This window comes from Barbus barbus (assembly GCF_936440315.1).
Source record: "Barbus barbus genome assembly, chromosome: 6".
NCBI lineage: Eukaryota > Metazoa > Chordata > Actinopteri > Cypriniformes > Cyprinidae > Barbus > Barbus barbus.
The window spans coordinates 10,871,990-10,890,280 of NC_136734.1; the positions used below are offsets into that span (position 1 = coordinate 10,871,990).

The 18,291-nt window shown below is 38.7% G+C and overlaps 1 protein-coding gene across 2 annotated transcripts in view; it reads left to right on the forward strand.

Annotated features, from left to right (window-relative positions):
• Positions 1-9,431: 9,431 nt before the first annotated feature.
• The window catches only part of kntc1 (kinetochore associated 1), a 103,266-nt gene continuing 94,406 nt past the window's right edge, over positions 9,432-18,291 (forward strand). Inside the window, exons 1-8 of one of the 2 annotated variants that reach the window (XM_079418748.1) lie at positions 9,432-9,787; positions 10,263-10,383; positions 10,476-10,591; positions 10,667-10,748; positions 10,892-11,004; positions 12,687-12,797; positions 16,064-16,157; positions 16,260-16,312. In XM_079418748.1, the coding sequence (XP_079274874.1) occupies positions 9,656-9,787; positions 10,263-10,383; positions 10,476-10,591; positions 10,667-10,748; positions 10,892-11,004; positions 12,687-12,797; positions 16,064-16,157; positions 16,260-16,312 (822 nt within the window). In that variant the 5' untranslated portion in view covers positions 9,432-9,655. The remainder of the gene's footprint in view (positions 9,788-10,262; positions 10,384-10,475; positions 10,592-10,666; positions 10,749-10,891; positions 11,005-12,686; positions 12,798-16,063; positions 16,158-16,259; positions 16,313-18,291) is intronic. The other variant, XM_079418747.1, reaches the window with a different exon arrangement.

Consider the following 18,291-nt stretch of genomic DNA (forward strand, 5'->3'; position numbering starts at 1 on the left):
CAGTTTTGCATGTCCAGAAGACGTCCAAGAGGGGTCCCCATCAGACGTTCAGATATTGAACTAGTTCTGCACGTCCACAGACACACAAAAAAAGTCTCCGTCAGACGTTCAGATATTGAACTAGTTCTGCACGTCCACAGACACACAAAAAAAAGTCTCCGTCAGACGTTCAGATATTGAACCAGTTTTGCACATCCACAGACGTCCAAGATGGGTCCTTTTGAGACGTTCAGATATTGAACCATTTTTGCACGTCCACAGACATACAAAAAAAGTCTCCGTTAGACGTTCAGATATTGAACCGGTTTTGCACGTCCACAGACGTACAAAACGGGTCCCCATCAGACGTTCAGATATTGAACCTGTTTTGCACGTCCACAGACGTACAAAACGGGTCCCCATCAGACGTTCAGATATTGAACCTGTTTTGCACGTCCGCAGATGTACAAAACGGGTCCCCATCAGACGTTCAGATATTGAACCAGTTTTGCACGTCCACAGATGTACAAAACGGGTCCCCATCAGACGTTCAGATATTGAACCAGTTTTGCACGTCCACAGACGTACAAAACAGGTCCCCATCAGACGTTCAGATATTGAACCAGTTTTCCAAAACTTCCAAAAGTGGTTCTGAACTGACAGACGTTATACAGACATGATCTGAACGTCTCTCTGACGTCACATGTTTGCTGGGTGGTGATGTCTATGCGTTCCAGACTTCAGGCTGTAATTGACTGCAAAGGATTTGCAACCAAGTATTAAAAAGTGAAAGTTTGATTTGATTATTATTCTGTCCCATTACTTTTGGTCCCTTAACAAGTGGGAGGCACATATACAAACTGTTGTAATTCCTACACCGTTCACCTGATTTGGATGTAAATACCCTCAAATTAAAGCTGACAGTCTGCAGTTAAAGCGCATCTTGTTCGTTTCATTTGAAATTCATTGTGGTGGTGTATAGAGCCAAAAATGTTAGAATTGTGTCGATGTCCCAATATTTATGGACCTGGCTATATACTGACTTTGTAAATCGTGACAAAGGAAAACTGGGCATCATACACAACATGACCGAGGATCATACACTACCAGACTTTAAAGTTGTTCCGAGCACAACAAACTCACTCAGAAACATGAGCCTTGGAGACGCGTGACAAATGGAAACAATATACGTTCTAAAATCGGCTGAAAATATCAAACATTTTTGATATCCTCCAACTGGATAGAATCTGAGTCTGAAGCTAAAAAACCGGAGTCTGTGACTATCAAATCTGCAGACTGGCTCTGACTTTCGGCAACTAGTGTCAACTTCTCCAGACTGTAAATTGGCGGAAAATCAGGACAAAAAACGTGTAGTGTATTCCAGGCCTAATTATATATGATACCCAGCTTTCCTTTGTCATTATTTCCAAAATCGGTAATTGTATGATGCCTGGTGATTTAAAAATCTGTTCAGATTTTTAAAAGTCGTGTAGTGTATTCCAGGCTTAAAGGGATACTCCACCCCAAAATGAAAATTGTCATTAATCACATACCCCCATGTCGTTCCAAGCCTGTAAAAGCTTCATTCATCTTCGGAACACAATTTAAGATATTTTGGATGAAACCCGGGAGGCTTGTGTCTGTCCCATTGACTGCCAAGTAAATTACACTGTCAAGGTCCAGAATTGTATGAAACACATTGTCAGAATATGTTATGTAATGTTATGAAGCGATGAGAATACATTTTATATAGAAATACAACAAAAATAATGACTTTATTCAACAATTAGGCACCGTAACGTCTCCTCTGCATCAGCACAGCGCCATTTTGGAGATTATGCCCTGGACACAAAACACATACACTCTTCTGTATCAGCCTTGACACAGGGATGCACTGTTTGCGTTCAAATCAAAGCATAAATCAACGCAGAAGACGCATCCCTGTGTCGAGGCTGATACAGAAGAGTGTACACATTTTGTGTCCAGGGCATAATCTCCAAAATGGCGCTACGTTGACACAAACAGTATTCTCGTCGCTTCATAACATAATGATTGAACCACTGATGGCAGACGGAGTATTCTGGCGATGTGTTTCATACTTTTCTGGACCTTGACTGTGTAATGTACTTGGCAGTCAATGGGACATTGACAAGCCTCCCAGTTTTCATCCAAAATATCTTAAATTGTGTTCAGAAGACGAACAAAGCTTTTATGGGTTTGGAACGACATGGTGGTAATTGATTAATGACAAAATTTTCATTTTGGGGTGGAGTATCTCTTTAAAACTGTTTCATTATTCAGATGTAAATTTGTGTAAACAAATTTCCTGAAGAGGAATTCTTGAGAAGCAATTGAAAAAATTAGGGTTAGTAGTTAGGGTTAGTATCATAATTTTTTTCTTTGAAAAAGATTGTGCAGGGAACTGTACTTTAGCTTGTATTATCCCAATCAGGTTTATAGTGTTTTTATCAATATTCGATTGACCCTTTTGGGCTCCAATATAGCTCTGATAATATATGTGGAAAAAAATTACATTGTATTTTAATCCTGAATACTAGCTACACAAGTGTAATAAAAAGTAAAATCAAAACATACAAATAAAGGTCCATGATTCTGCACCAGAAGTGACAGACACAGTAGATAAAGAGCAGTCCTCCAAATCTGAAGTAATCAGCTGGATCCTTGCTGCATCTGGGGGTTAAATTAAAAAAAAAAAAATACAAAAAAAAAGACGACAGATTTATTGAAAAGTCCTTAAAAAGGAGGATTCCATTTGTGTACCTTTTCTTTAAACAACATTTGACATTATGAGATATTCTGACTAATTTAATTATTTAGCTGTGACCTAATGGTTAGAGAGGCAGACTTGTAGCCTGAAGGTCATGGGTTCGAGTCTCAGTCCTGGCAGGAAACCCACTAGTGTAAACAGGGCTTGAGGTACCCTTGAGCAAGTTACAAGTTAACCCTACTTGTAATTATAAATACATTTACATTTAGCAGACGCTGTTATCCAAAGCGGCTTACATTGCATTCAAGTTACAGTTTCTACATTTTATCAGCTCTTGCTTTCCCTGGGAATCGAACCCATGATCTTGGCGTTGCTAGCGCCATGCTCTACTATTTGAGCTACAGGAAATACAAATAAAGAAATGAGTATTCACAACAAATAACAACTTTTCCCATATGTAAAAAATGGCAATTAGTACACTAAAAAAAAAAAATATAATATTTTTATCAATTGCTAAAATGCTAATACCTGTATATTTATAACTAATAAAATTATTAATCTGTTTACACTGCTTTTCTATCACACGTCGGTGATGTCTAACAAATGTACTTGAGGAGATCATTAAATTACTCAAGTATCTTCATACTTCATCCACCTTATTCCTAAACGCAGAAGTAAGCCTATGGGTGAGACTTCAAGTTCATTAGCCTTAAATAACAATAACAACATGCAGTAAATAGTAAAACTGTTTGTATTACAAACCAGTGTGTTCATAATTAAGATAATACACTAAAATAATATGGTATGACAAACCAATTTGCAATATCAAGCAGCAAAACGAGCAGTTCTGTATAGCTAAAAAAGTTAAAATATCTGGAAGCAAGACCCATAAAATCTATAAATGGGCCATTTTTATGTGAAGAATAAGGTGGATATGATGTCATCATTTACTCACTTATGTCTTTTCCAACCTGCATAACTGACTTTTTTTTTCTGTGGAACACAAAAGAAGATTAAAAAAGACATGAGGGTTAGAAAATGATGAGGGAGTTTTGATTTTGAGTGAGCTAAACTCAAGAATTAAGTTTGAATCAGAGTGGTGCCTTGGTGCAGAGTTTGCCTGCTTTGCCCATATTCACATTTCAGCACATATAACGGCACATGATCATTAAAGTATTATGAATACTCACTTTTACAGAAGATCATATGGCAGAAGATTTTCAATCCCAAAACCTCTGGACCATGAGAGGGGAAACACACACACACACACACACACACACACACGAATATTTAACAGGTTTAATAAAACAATTGTTGACTTACTGACAGAGACAGACAGGCTTACAAAAAGTTTGGCTACTTACTCGCTTTATACAAACACTTAGCAGTAAGTTGGATCCGAAAGCATGGTTTGTATAGTATTCTTCAGGTGGTTTCATGATCTCTCTGTTAAACACATGTCAGTTGTTCATGTTCCAGAGTGAGACATTTTATTTTACAATAAAATAACAATATTGGTGGTGTACAACAATAAGTTGGCTCGACGTTGGATTTTGGTTAGTTAATGCCACAACCTAAAAACAACGTCAAATGATGTTAGAATCTGACGTTGTGTGGACGTTACCATTATGACGTCTTGTCACGGTGCACACACGAGGGAGGAACCAGGAACACGCAGACGAGGATATAACTTCTAATAATATACTTTACTAGGACAAGACATCAGGACAGGACAAGGCAAGGCAGACAAGGACATCACACACCGGGATTAACGAGTAGACCAGACAGCACGAAACTCAACAGGCAGGAACTTAAATACACACGCTAATGAGACGAACACGGCTAGACAAGAATTAACTGATGATTACATATGACAAGGACAGGAAACAAACCAAATATGGGCACAAGGGGCAGGAACACATGACAGACACACAACAGTTCCCTGACATAACTCCCCCCTCCCGAAAGGCTCGTCCCGAGCCTTAACAGTTCCATCGGGGAGGGGGGGTGGGCGCTCTGGAGGCCTCTCAGGACAGACACGGACCACAGGACGGGGACCTCCAGAGCGGAACAGACAGACAGGACCCATGGCGGAGCAGGGAGCTCAGGAGGCCATGGCAGGTGGTAACTGTGGCCATGGCATCCTTCTTCGGCCCACCCACTCCACCCAGAGCTCTACTACCCCCCCCCCAAAATTTCCATGGGGAATCCAGGGGGTATCAGGAGCCCTCCGGGGCTAGACAGACAAAACAGTACAAGACACGACAGAAACCCTCCAGGGTCAGACAAACACGACAGGACATCCCACAGGAACCAGAAGCCCTGCTGGGCTGGCTAGGAAGCTGAGTCTTCCTCTGGGCTTGACGAGGAGTCAGGGGCCCTCACAGGGTCCCTCAGCAACCTCCTCCACTTCTGCGACAGGGGGGGCAAGCGGCTGCGACTGGCCTCCATGGCCACAATTCAAGGAGCCGCCTGCCCCAGACGAGTCTCCATGGACAAGACAAGACATGGCATGACAAGGTAAGTTTAAAATGTTCCTGTGGGCACAACAAACACAAACACGGCTCTCCTGGCCGTGACATGTGGACTTGATCCACGGAGAGGGTATCGGCGACCGGCAGGCTTGAGTCAGCGGCAATCCGGTGGGCTTGAGTCAGCGGCAATCCGGTGGGCTTGAGTCAGCGGCGGACCGGCGGGCATTGAGTCAGAGGCGGACCGGCGGGCATTGAGTCAGAGGCGGACCGGCGGCGTGCACAGGGGAGCCGCGGACGGCGGCGTGAACAGGGGGAGCCGCCGACGGCGGGTTGGCTTTCCCCGCGGACGGCAGCGTTGATCTCCCGCGAACGGCGGGCTCGGTGAAGCCGCCGACGGTGGGTTGTCTTTCCCCACGGACGGCGGACTTGGGTGAACCGCAGATAGCGGCGTGATCTCCCGCGAACGGCGGGCTCGGTGTGCCGCGGACGGCGGCGTGAACTCCCGCGAACGGCGGGCTCGGTGTGCCGCGGACGGCGGCGTGAACTCCCGCGAACGGCGGGCTCGGTGTGAGCGGCGAGGTTGGGATAGCCGCGGGCAGCGGCGGATATCTCCCGCGATCGGCGGGCTTGACTCAGCGGCGATCCCGCGGGCTTGACTTGAGGGCTCGCGGCCAGCGGACTCGCGGCACTCGCGGTGATCCCACCAAACTCCCACGCCCACTTGACGCGGGCTAAGGCAGGATGACAAGCGGCGACTTCCATGCCGCGAGGGACATACGAAACAGGAACAAACAAAAAGACTTTTTAAAAAACGGAAAACAAAACGAGGTGAAGGGGCGCCGCTTACTGTTTTGGTCTGGTCTTCTGTCACGGTGCACACACGAGGGAGGAACCAGGAACACGCAGACGAGGATATAACTTCTAATAATATACTTTACTAGGACAAGACATCAGGACAGGACAAGGCAAGGCAGACAAGGACATCACACACCGGGATTAACGAGTAGACCAGACAGCACGAAACTCAACAGGCAGGAACTTAAATACACACGCTAATGAGACGAACACGGCTAGACAAGAATTAACTGATGATTACATATGACAAGGACAGGAAACAAACCAAATATGGGCACAAGGGGCAGGAACACATGACAGACACACAACAGTTCCCTGACACGTCTAGACGACGTTGGGTTTTGGTTGCCATACCTGACCACTGTATATCAGTATTTGACGTCAATATGACGTTGGCTTAAGAAGTTGGCTCGACGTTGGATTTTGGTTAGTTAATGCCACAACCTAAAAACAACGTCAAATGATGTTAGAATCTGACGTTGTGTGGACGTTACCATTATGACGTCTAGGCGACGTTGGGTTTTGGTTGCCATACCTGATGACTGTATATCAGTATTTGACGTCAATATGACGTTGGCTTAAGAAGTTGACTCGACGTTGGATTTTGGTTAGTTAATGCCACAACCTAAAAACAACGTCAAATGATGTTAGAATCTGACGTTGTGTGGACGTTACCATTATGACGTCTAGACGACGTTGGGTTTTGGTTGCCATGCCTGACGACTGTATGTCAGTATTTGACATCAATATGACGTTGGCTTAAGAAGTTGGCTCGACGTTGGATTTTGGTTAGTTAATGCCACAACCTAAAAACAACGTCAAATGATGTTAGAATCTGACGTTGTGTGGACGTTACCATTATGACGTCTAGACGACGTTGGGTTTTGGTTACCATACCTGACCACTGTATGTCAGTATTTGGCGTCAATATGACGTTGGCTTAAGACATTGGCTCGACGTTGGATTTTGGTTAGTTAATGCCACAACCTAAAAACAACGTCAAATGATGTTAGAATCTGACGTTGTGTGGACGTTACCATTATGACGTCTAGTCGACGTTGGGTTTTGGTTGCCATACCTGACGACTGTATATCAGTGTTTGACGTCAATATGACGTTGGCTTAAGACGTTGGCTCGACGTTGGATTTTGGTTAGTTAATGCCACAACCTAAAAACAACGTCAAATGATGTTAGAATCTGACGTTGTGTGGACGTTACCATTATGACGTCTAGTCGACGTTGGGTTTTGGTTGCCATACCTGACGACTGTATATCAGTGTTTGACGTCAATATGACGTTGGCTTAAGACGTTGGCTCGACGTTGGATTTTGGTTAGTTAATGCCACAACCTAAAAACAACGTCAAATGATGTTAGAATCTGACGTTGTGTGGACGTTACCATTATGACGTCTAGACGACGTTGGGTTTTGGTTGCCATACCTGACCACTGTATATCAGTATTTGACGTCAATATGACGTTGGCTTTAGACGTTGGCTCGACGTTGGATTTTGGTTAGTTAATGCCACAACCTAAAAACAACGTCAAATGATGTTAGAATCTGACGTTGTGTGGACGTTACCATTATGACGTCTATGCGACGTTGGGTTTTGGTTGTTGTTTATTGTTTCTTTGTTTATTTCACAAGAATGGGTTGCAGGATGCTGTAGCGACTAGGGGATGTAAAAAAAGAGAAGAAAGGTAAACAATTAACACAACACAGAAACAAGGTATAACAAATACTTAATAATTGTATTATAACAATAATACTATTAAATGCACAGAATAAATAAAAAGCTATTAAACAACACGTAGTAAGATTGCTCAATATATTGTTACATCCAAATGTATTGTTCTTTTTAAATTTTATATTTTGTTTGGTTCAAATCTTAAAATGTAATTTTAATATGAATCCCCCCCAAAAAAAATCCACGTGAATCAATTAAGTGACAAGCATAATTGGTTCATGTCACTTACAAAATATTTTTTAAATAACTTGTATGATTTATATGATTCCCATGGCTCTCTCTGTGTTGCATTTGCTTCTTCTGATCCCTCCCCCTTTTTTTCTCCCCCTCTCTTACCTCCTCTTCTGAAGTGATGTGCACTGCCACTATCTGCAGTTCAACATGTCCTTGGACATAGATAGGTTTGTCCAATATGATTTTTACTTTTTAAGTTGTCCGTATATAGGAGACAGTCCCATGACATGTATATAAAATTTTATTCCTTTCTTTTTTAGTTTTTTACATGAGAGAAGTTGGGGTCAAAATGACCACAGTCATCACTGGCTGTGTAAATATGCAGGCATTTTGAAAACTTAATAATTATTAATATTTATTAATATCAAATATCTATTAAATATTAATAAATTTAGGAATAGTAAGTTATCATATTTTTCATAAGTATCAAAGATGGTTTGGGGTCTATTTGTCCCCCAAACCTTACAGGAGTGTCAGGAACCTTTACAGACAGATGGGAGATTAAAGAAAAAAGGTGTTTCATCTGTATAGCACACACACACACTCTCTCTCTCTCTCTCTCTCTCTCTCTCTCTCACACACACACACACACACACACACACACACACTCACATTTATTATGCAATATTTTTTAAAGAAAAAAAAAACGTCTCAGTATGGCTGCTGCCATCTTGAGTAAATGACATAATTTGGAGCCAGAGTCCGCGCAGTAGAGATTCATTTGGATTAAGTTTCACATTCACAAGTGTAAATTTCTAACAGAAAACCCTGTTTCACAGTGTTTTATACAGAAATGGAAAGCTAATTTGTACTATTCAAAGTAGCACTAATAGAAAAGCAATCAAAACTGTCCATTTGTGTTCTGTCTTCAAAATATTTGAGTAATGAAAAGTTCATACATGTTTTTGATTGTATTTTTATTTGATTGTATTTTTTATTTTATTTTTCTCCTTTTTTCTCCTATTGTCTGTTGTATTTTTCTGTATATGCTGTTTAAGGCATAAAAAAACAAAAAGAGATTCGTTTGGAGCCAGTCTGGGGTTTATGACCTGTACTGCAGACAGCCACCTGGGGGCGAGCGAGACGCTTTGGCTTCACTTTCAGAACACTTGCGGCACGCTTGTTGTATTTTGATTCTATTGAGTTCTCTACATACATAAAAGCAATAAGAACAATGACTTTGCTAAATGACTTGGCACTTCCTTTGGACTGAAAGACTGAGTTACCCAGGACTGTTGTTGTATTATGTTTTGACGATGACAATTGTTAATTGTTTTTGCAAGCATTCAAAAAACAAACAAACAAAAAACTTGCGGCACGTTTGTTTTACGTCAACGCCTCACACTCCATCCCAGTAGGTGTCGAAAATGCACCAACAGTTGTTTTGACAACTGCCGTAAAAGTCTAGAAGAAGAAGAAGAAAGCAGCAGCAGAAGACGACGAAGAAGAAGAAGTAGGCGCCAAATTTCAACGTTCTGACCAGAGTTTGCTTTCACTTGCCGGGATGCAGATTATTTGGAATAAATATTGAGATTTTTTTTTATGTAACTGTGCTAACGTACATGACAAATTGTTTGAAAACTCCCGCGTCATTTTGGACATTTTTAATCGAACTGGCAGACACATTTGCGTGTCAAGAATGTGGAATCACGTCGAACTTCTTCTGAACGAGGATACTAACACAGTCCGTCTGTACAGCGATGTTGAACAAGAGTCCGGAAACGCTTTATATCAAGTGGATACCTTGGTTAAACTCTCATCTTCCGAAAAGGTCAGCAAAAACTCTATTTGGTGGTAATTGCGCGAATAAAAAGTACTGTCGTATTACCATATTTCGGAATCGAAGTAATGACAGCGTGGATTTGAAGTACCTTGTACACAACATTATTATGATAGCAGTTATTTAACAGAGTTTGTGTGTATATCGCATTTAATAACGTGTATTGATATGTTCAATACCTCGTTTAGTGGTTTACACACACACACACACACACACACACACACACACATTCTACTACTTTTATACTGACCAAACGATGTTACCTCATGCCGGTCTCCACAATGTCAAAAATGTCAGGTTTTAGTGTGGGGACAATGTAACGTTAGCATAAACAAGTATACACACACACACACACACACACATATATATATATATATATATATATACATACCTATCTATCTACACATATATGATTTATTACAACTTTCTTTTTTGTCATTATTATTATTGTTCTTATATGCTCCAGGTGCTGTCTAATCCAAAGGTCTATGCCTTCAGTACTCCAAATTGCTGTGTCGTTGTGGCTGACGCTGCTGTGGTTCTCTTTGATCCTGGTTTTCAGACTGTTTTGAATCATTTCTATTTTGGTAACGCAAGATCAATCAAGTAAACTTAACATATACTACTCTTCGAAGTATTGTTTATACCTTTAATTAATGTGCTCTCATGCTTAATTTAGACACTGTAGTAGATGCAGTTACTACTTGCCCCCAAGGACAGTTTCTTCTGGTTGGAGAGAGAAGTGGAAGTCTGCATATCATATACGTCCCTCTGAAGAAGACAGTGCTGACCAAAGTAAGTGCTCACCTTAATAGAATTGTAATAATTGCTAATTTGACTCTAGTAACGTAGAACTGTTGTGATACCTAGACTATGCACAAACAAACCCCCCCTGATGGTGATGAGACAACCTTCAAGAGACTAATACTACATGAGACACCTGGTTCTAAAGGTCAGTGTCTGTAAATGCTAAGCAGAAAAATTAAGATGTAAATATACATATATAGACATGACCACTAACAGTGTTAGCATAGTCTGTACTTTTTATTATCATCATTATTGTCTTTAATTTAATATCATTTTTTTTTTTTTCAGGAGTGTATGATCTCTTTCTTATTATTAATGATGGTTTCGTACACACATCCAACATTGCCTTGGGAGAAATCCAGAGAGCGATTGAAAACATGGATCTAGTGGCCTTAAATAAGGTTGATGTTTCATTTAATTTAATGTCTCTAAAGTTTCTCTCACATGTCTTTTATTAAAGGGTTAGCTAATCAAAAAAAGTAAGATTAATGGAAAGCCCATTCCCAAAACTTCAGTGCTTTAAAGAAGTTCATTAAAAACATTTTAAGAGTAATCTCTTTGAATCAAGCTTTGTAATTTAAGTGTTCTGAAGGTACACAATGGCCTTATCCACTTTATTTGTCATTTATAACTCATCTTCCAGTTATTTTTAGTGAGTACAAAACAACTCATTAGCTGCTTTATACTGCAAACTAAACTTTATACTGCAAACAATTTCTTATCATATTATTTTAATGTATTGTTGTAGTTCTAAACACTCAGGTTTGTTGTGCAAATAATTTTGCAGTTTACTGCACTTTATTTTTATAGTTATTTACCTGTAGTGGCTAATGTATCTGAAGTCTCACACATTCAGAGAAAAGAGCTTTAACGGTATTCCCATGCTGCAAAATAATGTGGATATGATGAACAGATTTAATTTAGGCCTGTTCTCACAAATATAAACGTTGATCAGTGCACATAGACAGAGGTCATTAAATATGGTCAAAGGAAGCTCATATGCTTTTCTTGATAAACAAGGCAAGTGATGTTTGTTCTTGCACATAAAGCAAGTACGGTTGAGCTGCTAAGTGTATGTTTTGATCAGTGTTTAGTGTGAATAAAAGCTAAAGTTATGTTAAATCTGTTTATCATTTAAAGTGATTGTGTCTCTTCAGAAGATTTCGATTAAACCATTTGGATTAAAATTTACATGTATTACTTTTACAAGATTTTTTTTTTAACATTTTTAAAATCTTAAGCCCAATTCAGGTGGTAATTATTTATCATGGGGACATAAGCTATTTTCAACATTTACAGGGGTTCGTTCTTGATTTTTATGGCCGTGCAAATCCAAAATGTTGGTGTTGTTCTCCCACCACCCACATAAAAATCGCTGACCAAATTACCTACTGTTTTTGACAAACACCAAGGTCGTGGTATTTTAATTGCCGCCCAAATCAACATGTCTGAGATTACAAGAAGAAATAGATTTTTTGACCATTGCCGAACACCATATGGTAACTGTTACACTTCGCTGCAGGCAATTTGAAGATCTACACTTTAATTATTTAAATGCTGAAAAGTGTTTATAAGAACAATATTTCATCACCGCTCCTCTGCAATTGAGTGGTAAATATTTGAAACGGGCCATTATTGCAACAAAATGTATGCAATATAATTTTAAAATATGCATTATATGCAATAATATATACATAAAAAATACAAACCAAGCAGGTTTGTATAAATCAGAGGTTATATTAAAAATGTGGAAATTAGCAGAAGTAAGTTAATGACCTCCATCATTTTGATAAAGGAAGACCGTTTCAAACAAAGCATGTCTATTTTCCTATTTTTAAATGGCCAATTTAAATAATGAAATAATAAATAGGATATTATTTATCCTATTATCAAATTAAATATGAATTTATTAGGGAATAGCGTATGACTGCTCGAGCACTTCTGATGACTGATTCACTGTCTGAAGGCAGTTAACAAGACAATAAGCAATCTAGTCATTTATATAAATCAGTGGATACAAGGCCAGATCAAGGAAAATGAGAAACAGGAGATAAGAGAAAATTTGTTATTGTTTATCTTTCAGATCCAAGATGATATTCTTATGAACTTCTGTTCAACTAAAGCCATTCATGAAGATGGTTGCAAGTCGGCAGGTCTGGTCTGTTTTGGAAGCACAATCCACCTTCTGATTGGGGTAACTTTGATTCTAAATCTCAAACTCATCTGCATGTTTCCCTAATAAGCATTTTTCCCTCATTTCTCAAAATGAGCTGATGCTCCTTTTCATTCCAGCAAAGTGATTTTCTTTGGTATTGTTAGATAACATTTAATTTCTGAAAGGAAGTTCAGGTATTACAGCTGACAAAAATGGGTGAGGAAGGCACTGGATACATCAATATTAATATCAATTTTATATGTACAGTGCTGTGAAAAGGTTTTTGCCCCCTTTTTAATTTTTTGCATATGTCACACTTAAAAGATTCAGCTCATCAAACAAATTTTAATATTACACAAAGAAAATGCAAGTAAATACAAAATGCAGTTTTTAAATGATTATTTCATTTACGTGAAAAATTATTTGCCCCCTCCTGTTAAATCATGAAAGAACTGTGATTAACCACATTATTTTAGTAAACTGAGTTAAATTTCACTAGCCAAACCCAGACCTAATTACTGCCAGACCTGTTGAATCAAGAAATCACTTAGATAGAACCTGTCTGACAAAGTGAAGCATGCTTAAAGAGCAACACATCATGCTGCGATCTAAAGAAATTCAAGGACAGATGAGAAATGAAATAGTTGGCATGTATCAGTCTGGAAACGATTATAAAGCCATTTCTAAGGCTTTGGGACTCAGCCATGGTCAGAGCCATTATCCACAAATGGAGAAAACTTAGAACAGTGGTGAACCTGCCCAGGAGTGGCCGGCCTACCAAAATTACGCCGAGAGAGCAACAACGACTCATCCAGGAGGTCATAAAAGAACCCAGAACAACATCTAAAGAACCGCGGTCCTCACTTGCCTCAATTAAGTTCAGTGTTCATGATTCAACAATAAGAAAGACTGGGCAAAAATGGCAACCATGGGAGAGTTCTGAGGCAAAAGCCACTACTGACCAAAAAGTACACAAAGACTCGTCTCACATTTGCCAAAAAATATCTTGATTATCCCCAAGACTTTTGGGCAAAGATTCTGTGGACTGATGAGACCAACGTTGAACTTTTTGGAAGGTGTGTGTCCCGTTACATCTGGCATAAAACCAACACACGATTTCATAAAATGAACATCATACCAACAGTCAAACAGGGTGGTGGTAGTGTGATGGTCTGGGGCTGCTTTGCAGCTTCAGGACCTGGACAACGTGCCATAATTGATGGAACCATGAATTTTGCTCTATGAGAAAATCCTGAAGGAGAATATCTGGCCGTCAGTTTGTGACCTCAAGCGCACTTGGGTTATGCAGCAGGACAATGATCTGAAACTCACCAGCAAGCCCACCTCTGAATGCCTCAAGAAAAACAAAATTAAGGTTTTGGAGTGGCCAAGTCAATGTCCGGACTTAAAGCCAATTGAGATATTGTGGCATGACCTTAAACAGTCCATTCATGCTTGAAAACCCTCCAATATGGCTGAATTAAAACTATTTTCAAACTGAATTAAAAACCTTTTCACGGCATTGTCTTCAGTGTATTGTATCGTTGGCTACGCATCTCGATGCAGAGCCAACAATATGATACAGTGTAGATACATATGAAGCAGCTACCAATGCATTGCGATATGATTCACCCCGATTACGATGCAGTGCGATCCGACTTCGATTCGATTCAACACAATGTGATTCGATGCAATACGATTCAATGGATAAAATTATCACTTTTGTTTCAGACAGACAGCAAATCATAGCCTAAATTAACTTGTCTTCTGACTTTTAATGCCTCGAGGCCTGTTTCATATAACCAAATAGGACGTTTACCAAATAGGCAAGGCTTTAGTCTGACTAATTGTCATATGATTTGGTTCCATAAAGCAAATTTAACATAGATCAACCTCAGTCACTTTGACAGCTTATGCTGGAAAACTAACCTGGTAACTAACTAACTGTCAGGCTAAACTGAGTTCCTCTAACACTGACCAGTAGGAACGCAATGATATTACCACTTTAACTTTAACTCTCTCACATAATGTTATAGCCATGCAACCTTTCTCTGGTTTCTCTCTTTATGACAGCTGTACCTCATAGTTAGCAGAACAGATAGCAGATAACATTAGAACATTACAATCTAAAATTGCTCTTTAAAGCATTAAAATCACTAAATTAAAAGTACACTTTAATTGCTATAAGAAACAAATTAACTCAGAGCATAGTAATTTGTATTAGCTTACATTTTATTTACCCATTACAATAGTCCCTTTACAGTTACTGCCATCATAAAAATACACTTATATGTAGGTTTAAAATTCTACAAAAGGCATGTTTAATGTCCAACAACAAATATTTTAGCAAAATGCATATTTGACTCACTCGCATAAGCCTCATCCACTCCTGACAGCAAAATTTAAAATATTTGCATGCCTTTCTAATATTTAGATGAAAAATATACTCGTGACATATCAGTTATGCACTGAGGAAAACACAATGTCTCAAATTCATTAAATGGCACAAATATATTCGCTGTTTGCCATGGTGGATCGATTTAATCCATAATCGCCAATAAGGGCTTCTTAAGAATAAGCATCCACAAATTAGATTGCGTGAACTTAATTTGTCATTTATGGAACTGCTTTAGCCCCACTTGATTTTTAGGTTATTTCAAGTCAAGTTTTGGAATTTAATCCCAGCTTTTCCTCAGGTCTCCGTAGTGTTGTCTCCGTCATATTCATGCAGCAGCCGTGATGAGAGAACGCGCTTGAGAAACAGTTTCTAGAGGAGAAATCAATCTACATATAGCCTAAAATATTGTCCACAGATTATTGGTCACTTTCTAAACAATAAAAGTATAGCGCATCCACTAGTAATTATACATAAATCGTTTTTTTACCACTGCAAATATGTTAGGAATGATGCATCAAACTTTTATCCAGTGCAACACTTTTTTAAATCGATGCATCACATCGTTAACTTTTTTTTTTGCCGATGCACCGAGCGAATCAGTGAATCTTCCCATTCCATATATATATATATATATATATATATCAAAAACAAAAGGTGGATCCATTAACACTTGACACGCCCCTGGTCTAGATCATTTTCTTTTTTAAGTAATATATACATATATACACACACACACACAGACATTTTAATCATCCACGATCAAAAACATCATATCGTACACCCCTACCCCAAATCCACTCAGCCAATCTCTACAGTGTTATAACAGGTTACAAATGGTGAAAGGATGGAAAAAAAAGACTCTGTAAAATAAAATCTAGGTCTGTCTTCACCTGAATCTTTATGATAGGCTGTTGGTGCCAATGTTCTTTCACTTTGGACCACGGGCCCTGGGCAGAAATCGTTGTCTCTCACAAAACTTCTTGACTCTGCTTTAATGTCAGGTATTAAATGTGTTCTTACAATGTTTACATTTTATTTATTACTAAATATGGAGTGTGTATGTTAACAAAGCTGTAATAAAATTTTCTATTTCTCTATTCAAGAGGTGAAGAAGATTCAAGTTGTGGATAATTTGATGTATGTTCTAAACAGAGAGGTAAGGGAAAACTGATGTTGATGCTACATGTTGCATGTGTTGATGGGCAATTTTTCTAAATTTAAATGTATGCATGATAATTTATGTAAAATTCTCAGACTTAAAGGGGTCATATGATGCTTTTTTAAAGATCATTATTTTGTGTATTTGGTGTAACATATGTTGACATGTTTTGTTCAAAAATCACATTATTTTTCAAATACTGTACATTATTATAAGTCCTCTATGCCCAGCCTCTCTTAAACGCTTCGATTTCTACAAAGTCCCTCCTTCCGACAAGTGTAGTCTACTCTGATTGGCCAACTGGCACAGTGCATTGTGATTGGCCGAACACTGCAAGCCGCGTCGGAAATGTAACGTCCCTTTCCATAATCGCCAGCTTCAGCTTTCAAAATTGTAGTAAAGAAAGACAATAAATAATGTTCTTAGTTTTGATGTAATTACATAAATATAGGTTATAGTCTGACGTAGGGCTGCACGATTCTTGCTAAAATGTGAATCACGATTTTTCTCCATGGGAATCGAGATTCTCTTACACGATTCTCTTACACGATTCTCATTTTTTCAACCAAAATGTATTGCACTCAAGCAAAAAAAACACAGGACATTCAGTATAATAAAGTGCTGGAGAAAAAATTGTCTCTTTTCTTTATTTTAGACCCCTTAAAGTGAATAATTTTAAAGCTTTAAGTTGTTGAACATAAAGGAACATTAACAATAATAAATAAAAATATTCACATTCACATGGGGCGTCGGCGTCAACGCCTCTCGTTTACTTTGAACGGAGTTCACTGGCGTTGCACGCGGCAGAAGTTGAAAACGTTTCAAGCGCCAATGCAGGCGTCAGCCAATCAGATCGCCTTATGCAAATACCCTAGTGCAGCCAATCCCGTTCATGCAGCACCAGAAAAGTATGTGATTGGCTGTTATCACTATGACGGCGCGTCAGCACCAGAGCCGTTGAGAAACAGAGTTGCGACACTCCCATAGGCTTCCATAGGAACTTAGGAATGCGGAAGTAAAGCGTGTCATGGAGCAGCCAATAGTTCCAAACAACCGATAGTTTCAGCATTGAAGCCCATTCATTTCAGTGCTTCTCAAGCACAGTCGCCAGAAAATTGAGGAAATTACAGTATTTTTGCCATTTTAACGCATTAGTTTACACCTCGGAAATCTGACCAGTAGTTGTATTTTATGAAATGCGCTATAGTTAATGCCTATTTTTAGATAATATGCTATATTTGCAGTTAGATAACGTGGATATATTATGTAATAAAATATTTTGATGAATACAGTTGGTTGCCTTTTTTATTTTGAAGTATTTGCAAAACTTAAATTTACATTTTTTTAATTTACATTTAGTCATTTAGCAGACGCTTTTATCCAAAGCGACTTACAATGTAGAAGCAACCAGACCAATGAAAGAGCAACAAAATACAAGTGCTGTGTCAAGTCTCAGTTAGTCTACCACAGTTCACATAGCAATGATTTTTTTAATAAATCTAAATAAATAAATAGAATAGAATAGGTAAGTGCTAGTATTAATTGGTCAGATGGTCTTTAGATGTTTTTTTTTTTTTTTTGAAAATGGCTAAAACCATTTCTAGCATTTGTCTAGCATTCATTGATATTCACTTGTGTATGCATATTGTATCTTATATTTTAACATAATATTGTATTAAAATGTGAATAATAGATGACCATAGATGAAGAAATATATATTAATACAACAACACATTTTACATACTAATTAGATTTGTTATACTCTTTAAATATGCATAATTTATTTCCTCAGTGGTCTGCACATCCACAGGAATAAGTGTAACACAAAAACACACAAAGTCATGCCTCAAGTCTCCAATCTTTATTAAGCAGTTTACACTATTTATACTTTACATACAAAGAAATGTAACCGCCTTATCCCGTGTGTTGCATTGTACTATGTTTTTACTCCTCCATAGTTAAACAAGAAAGACCCA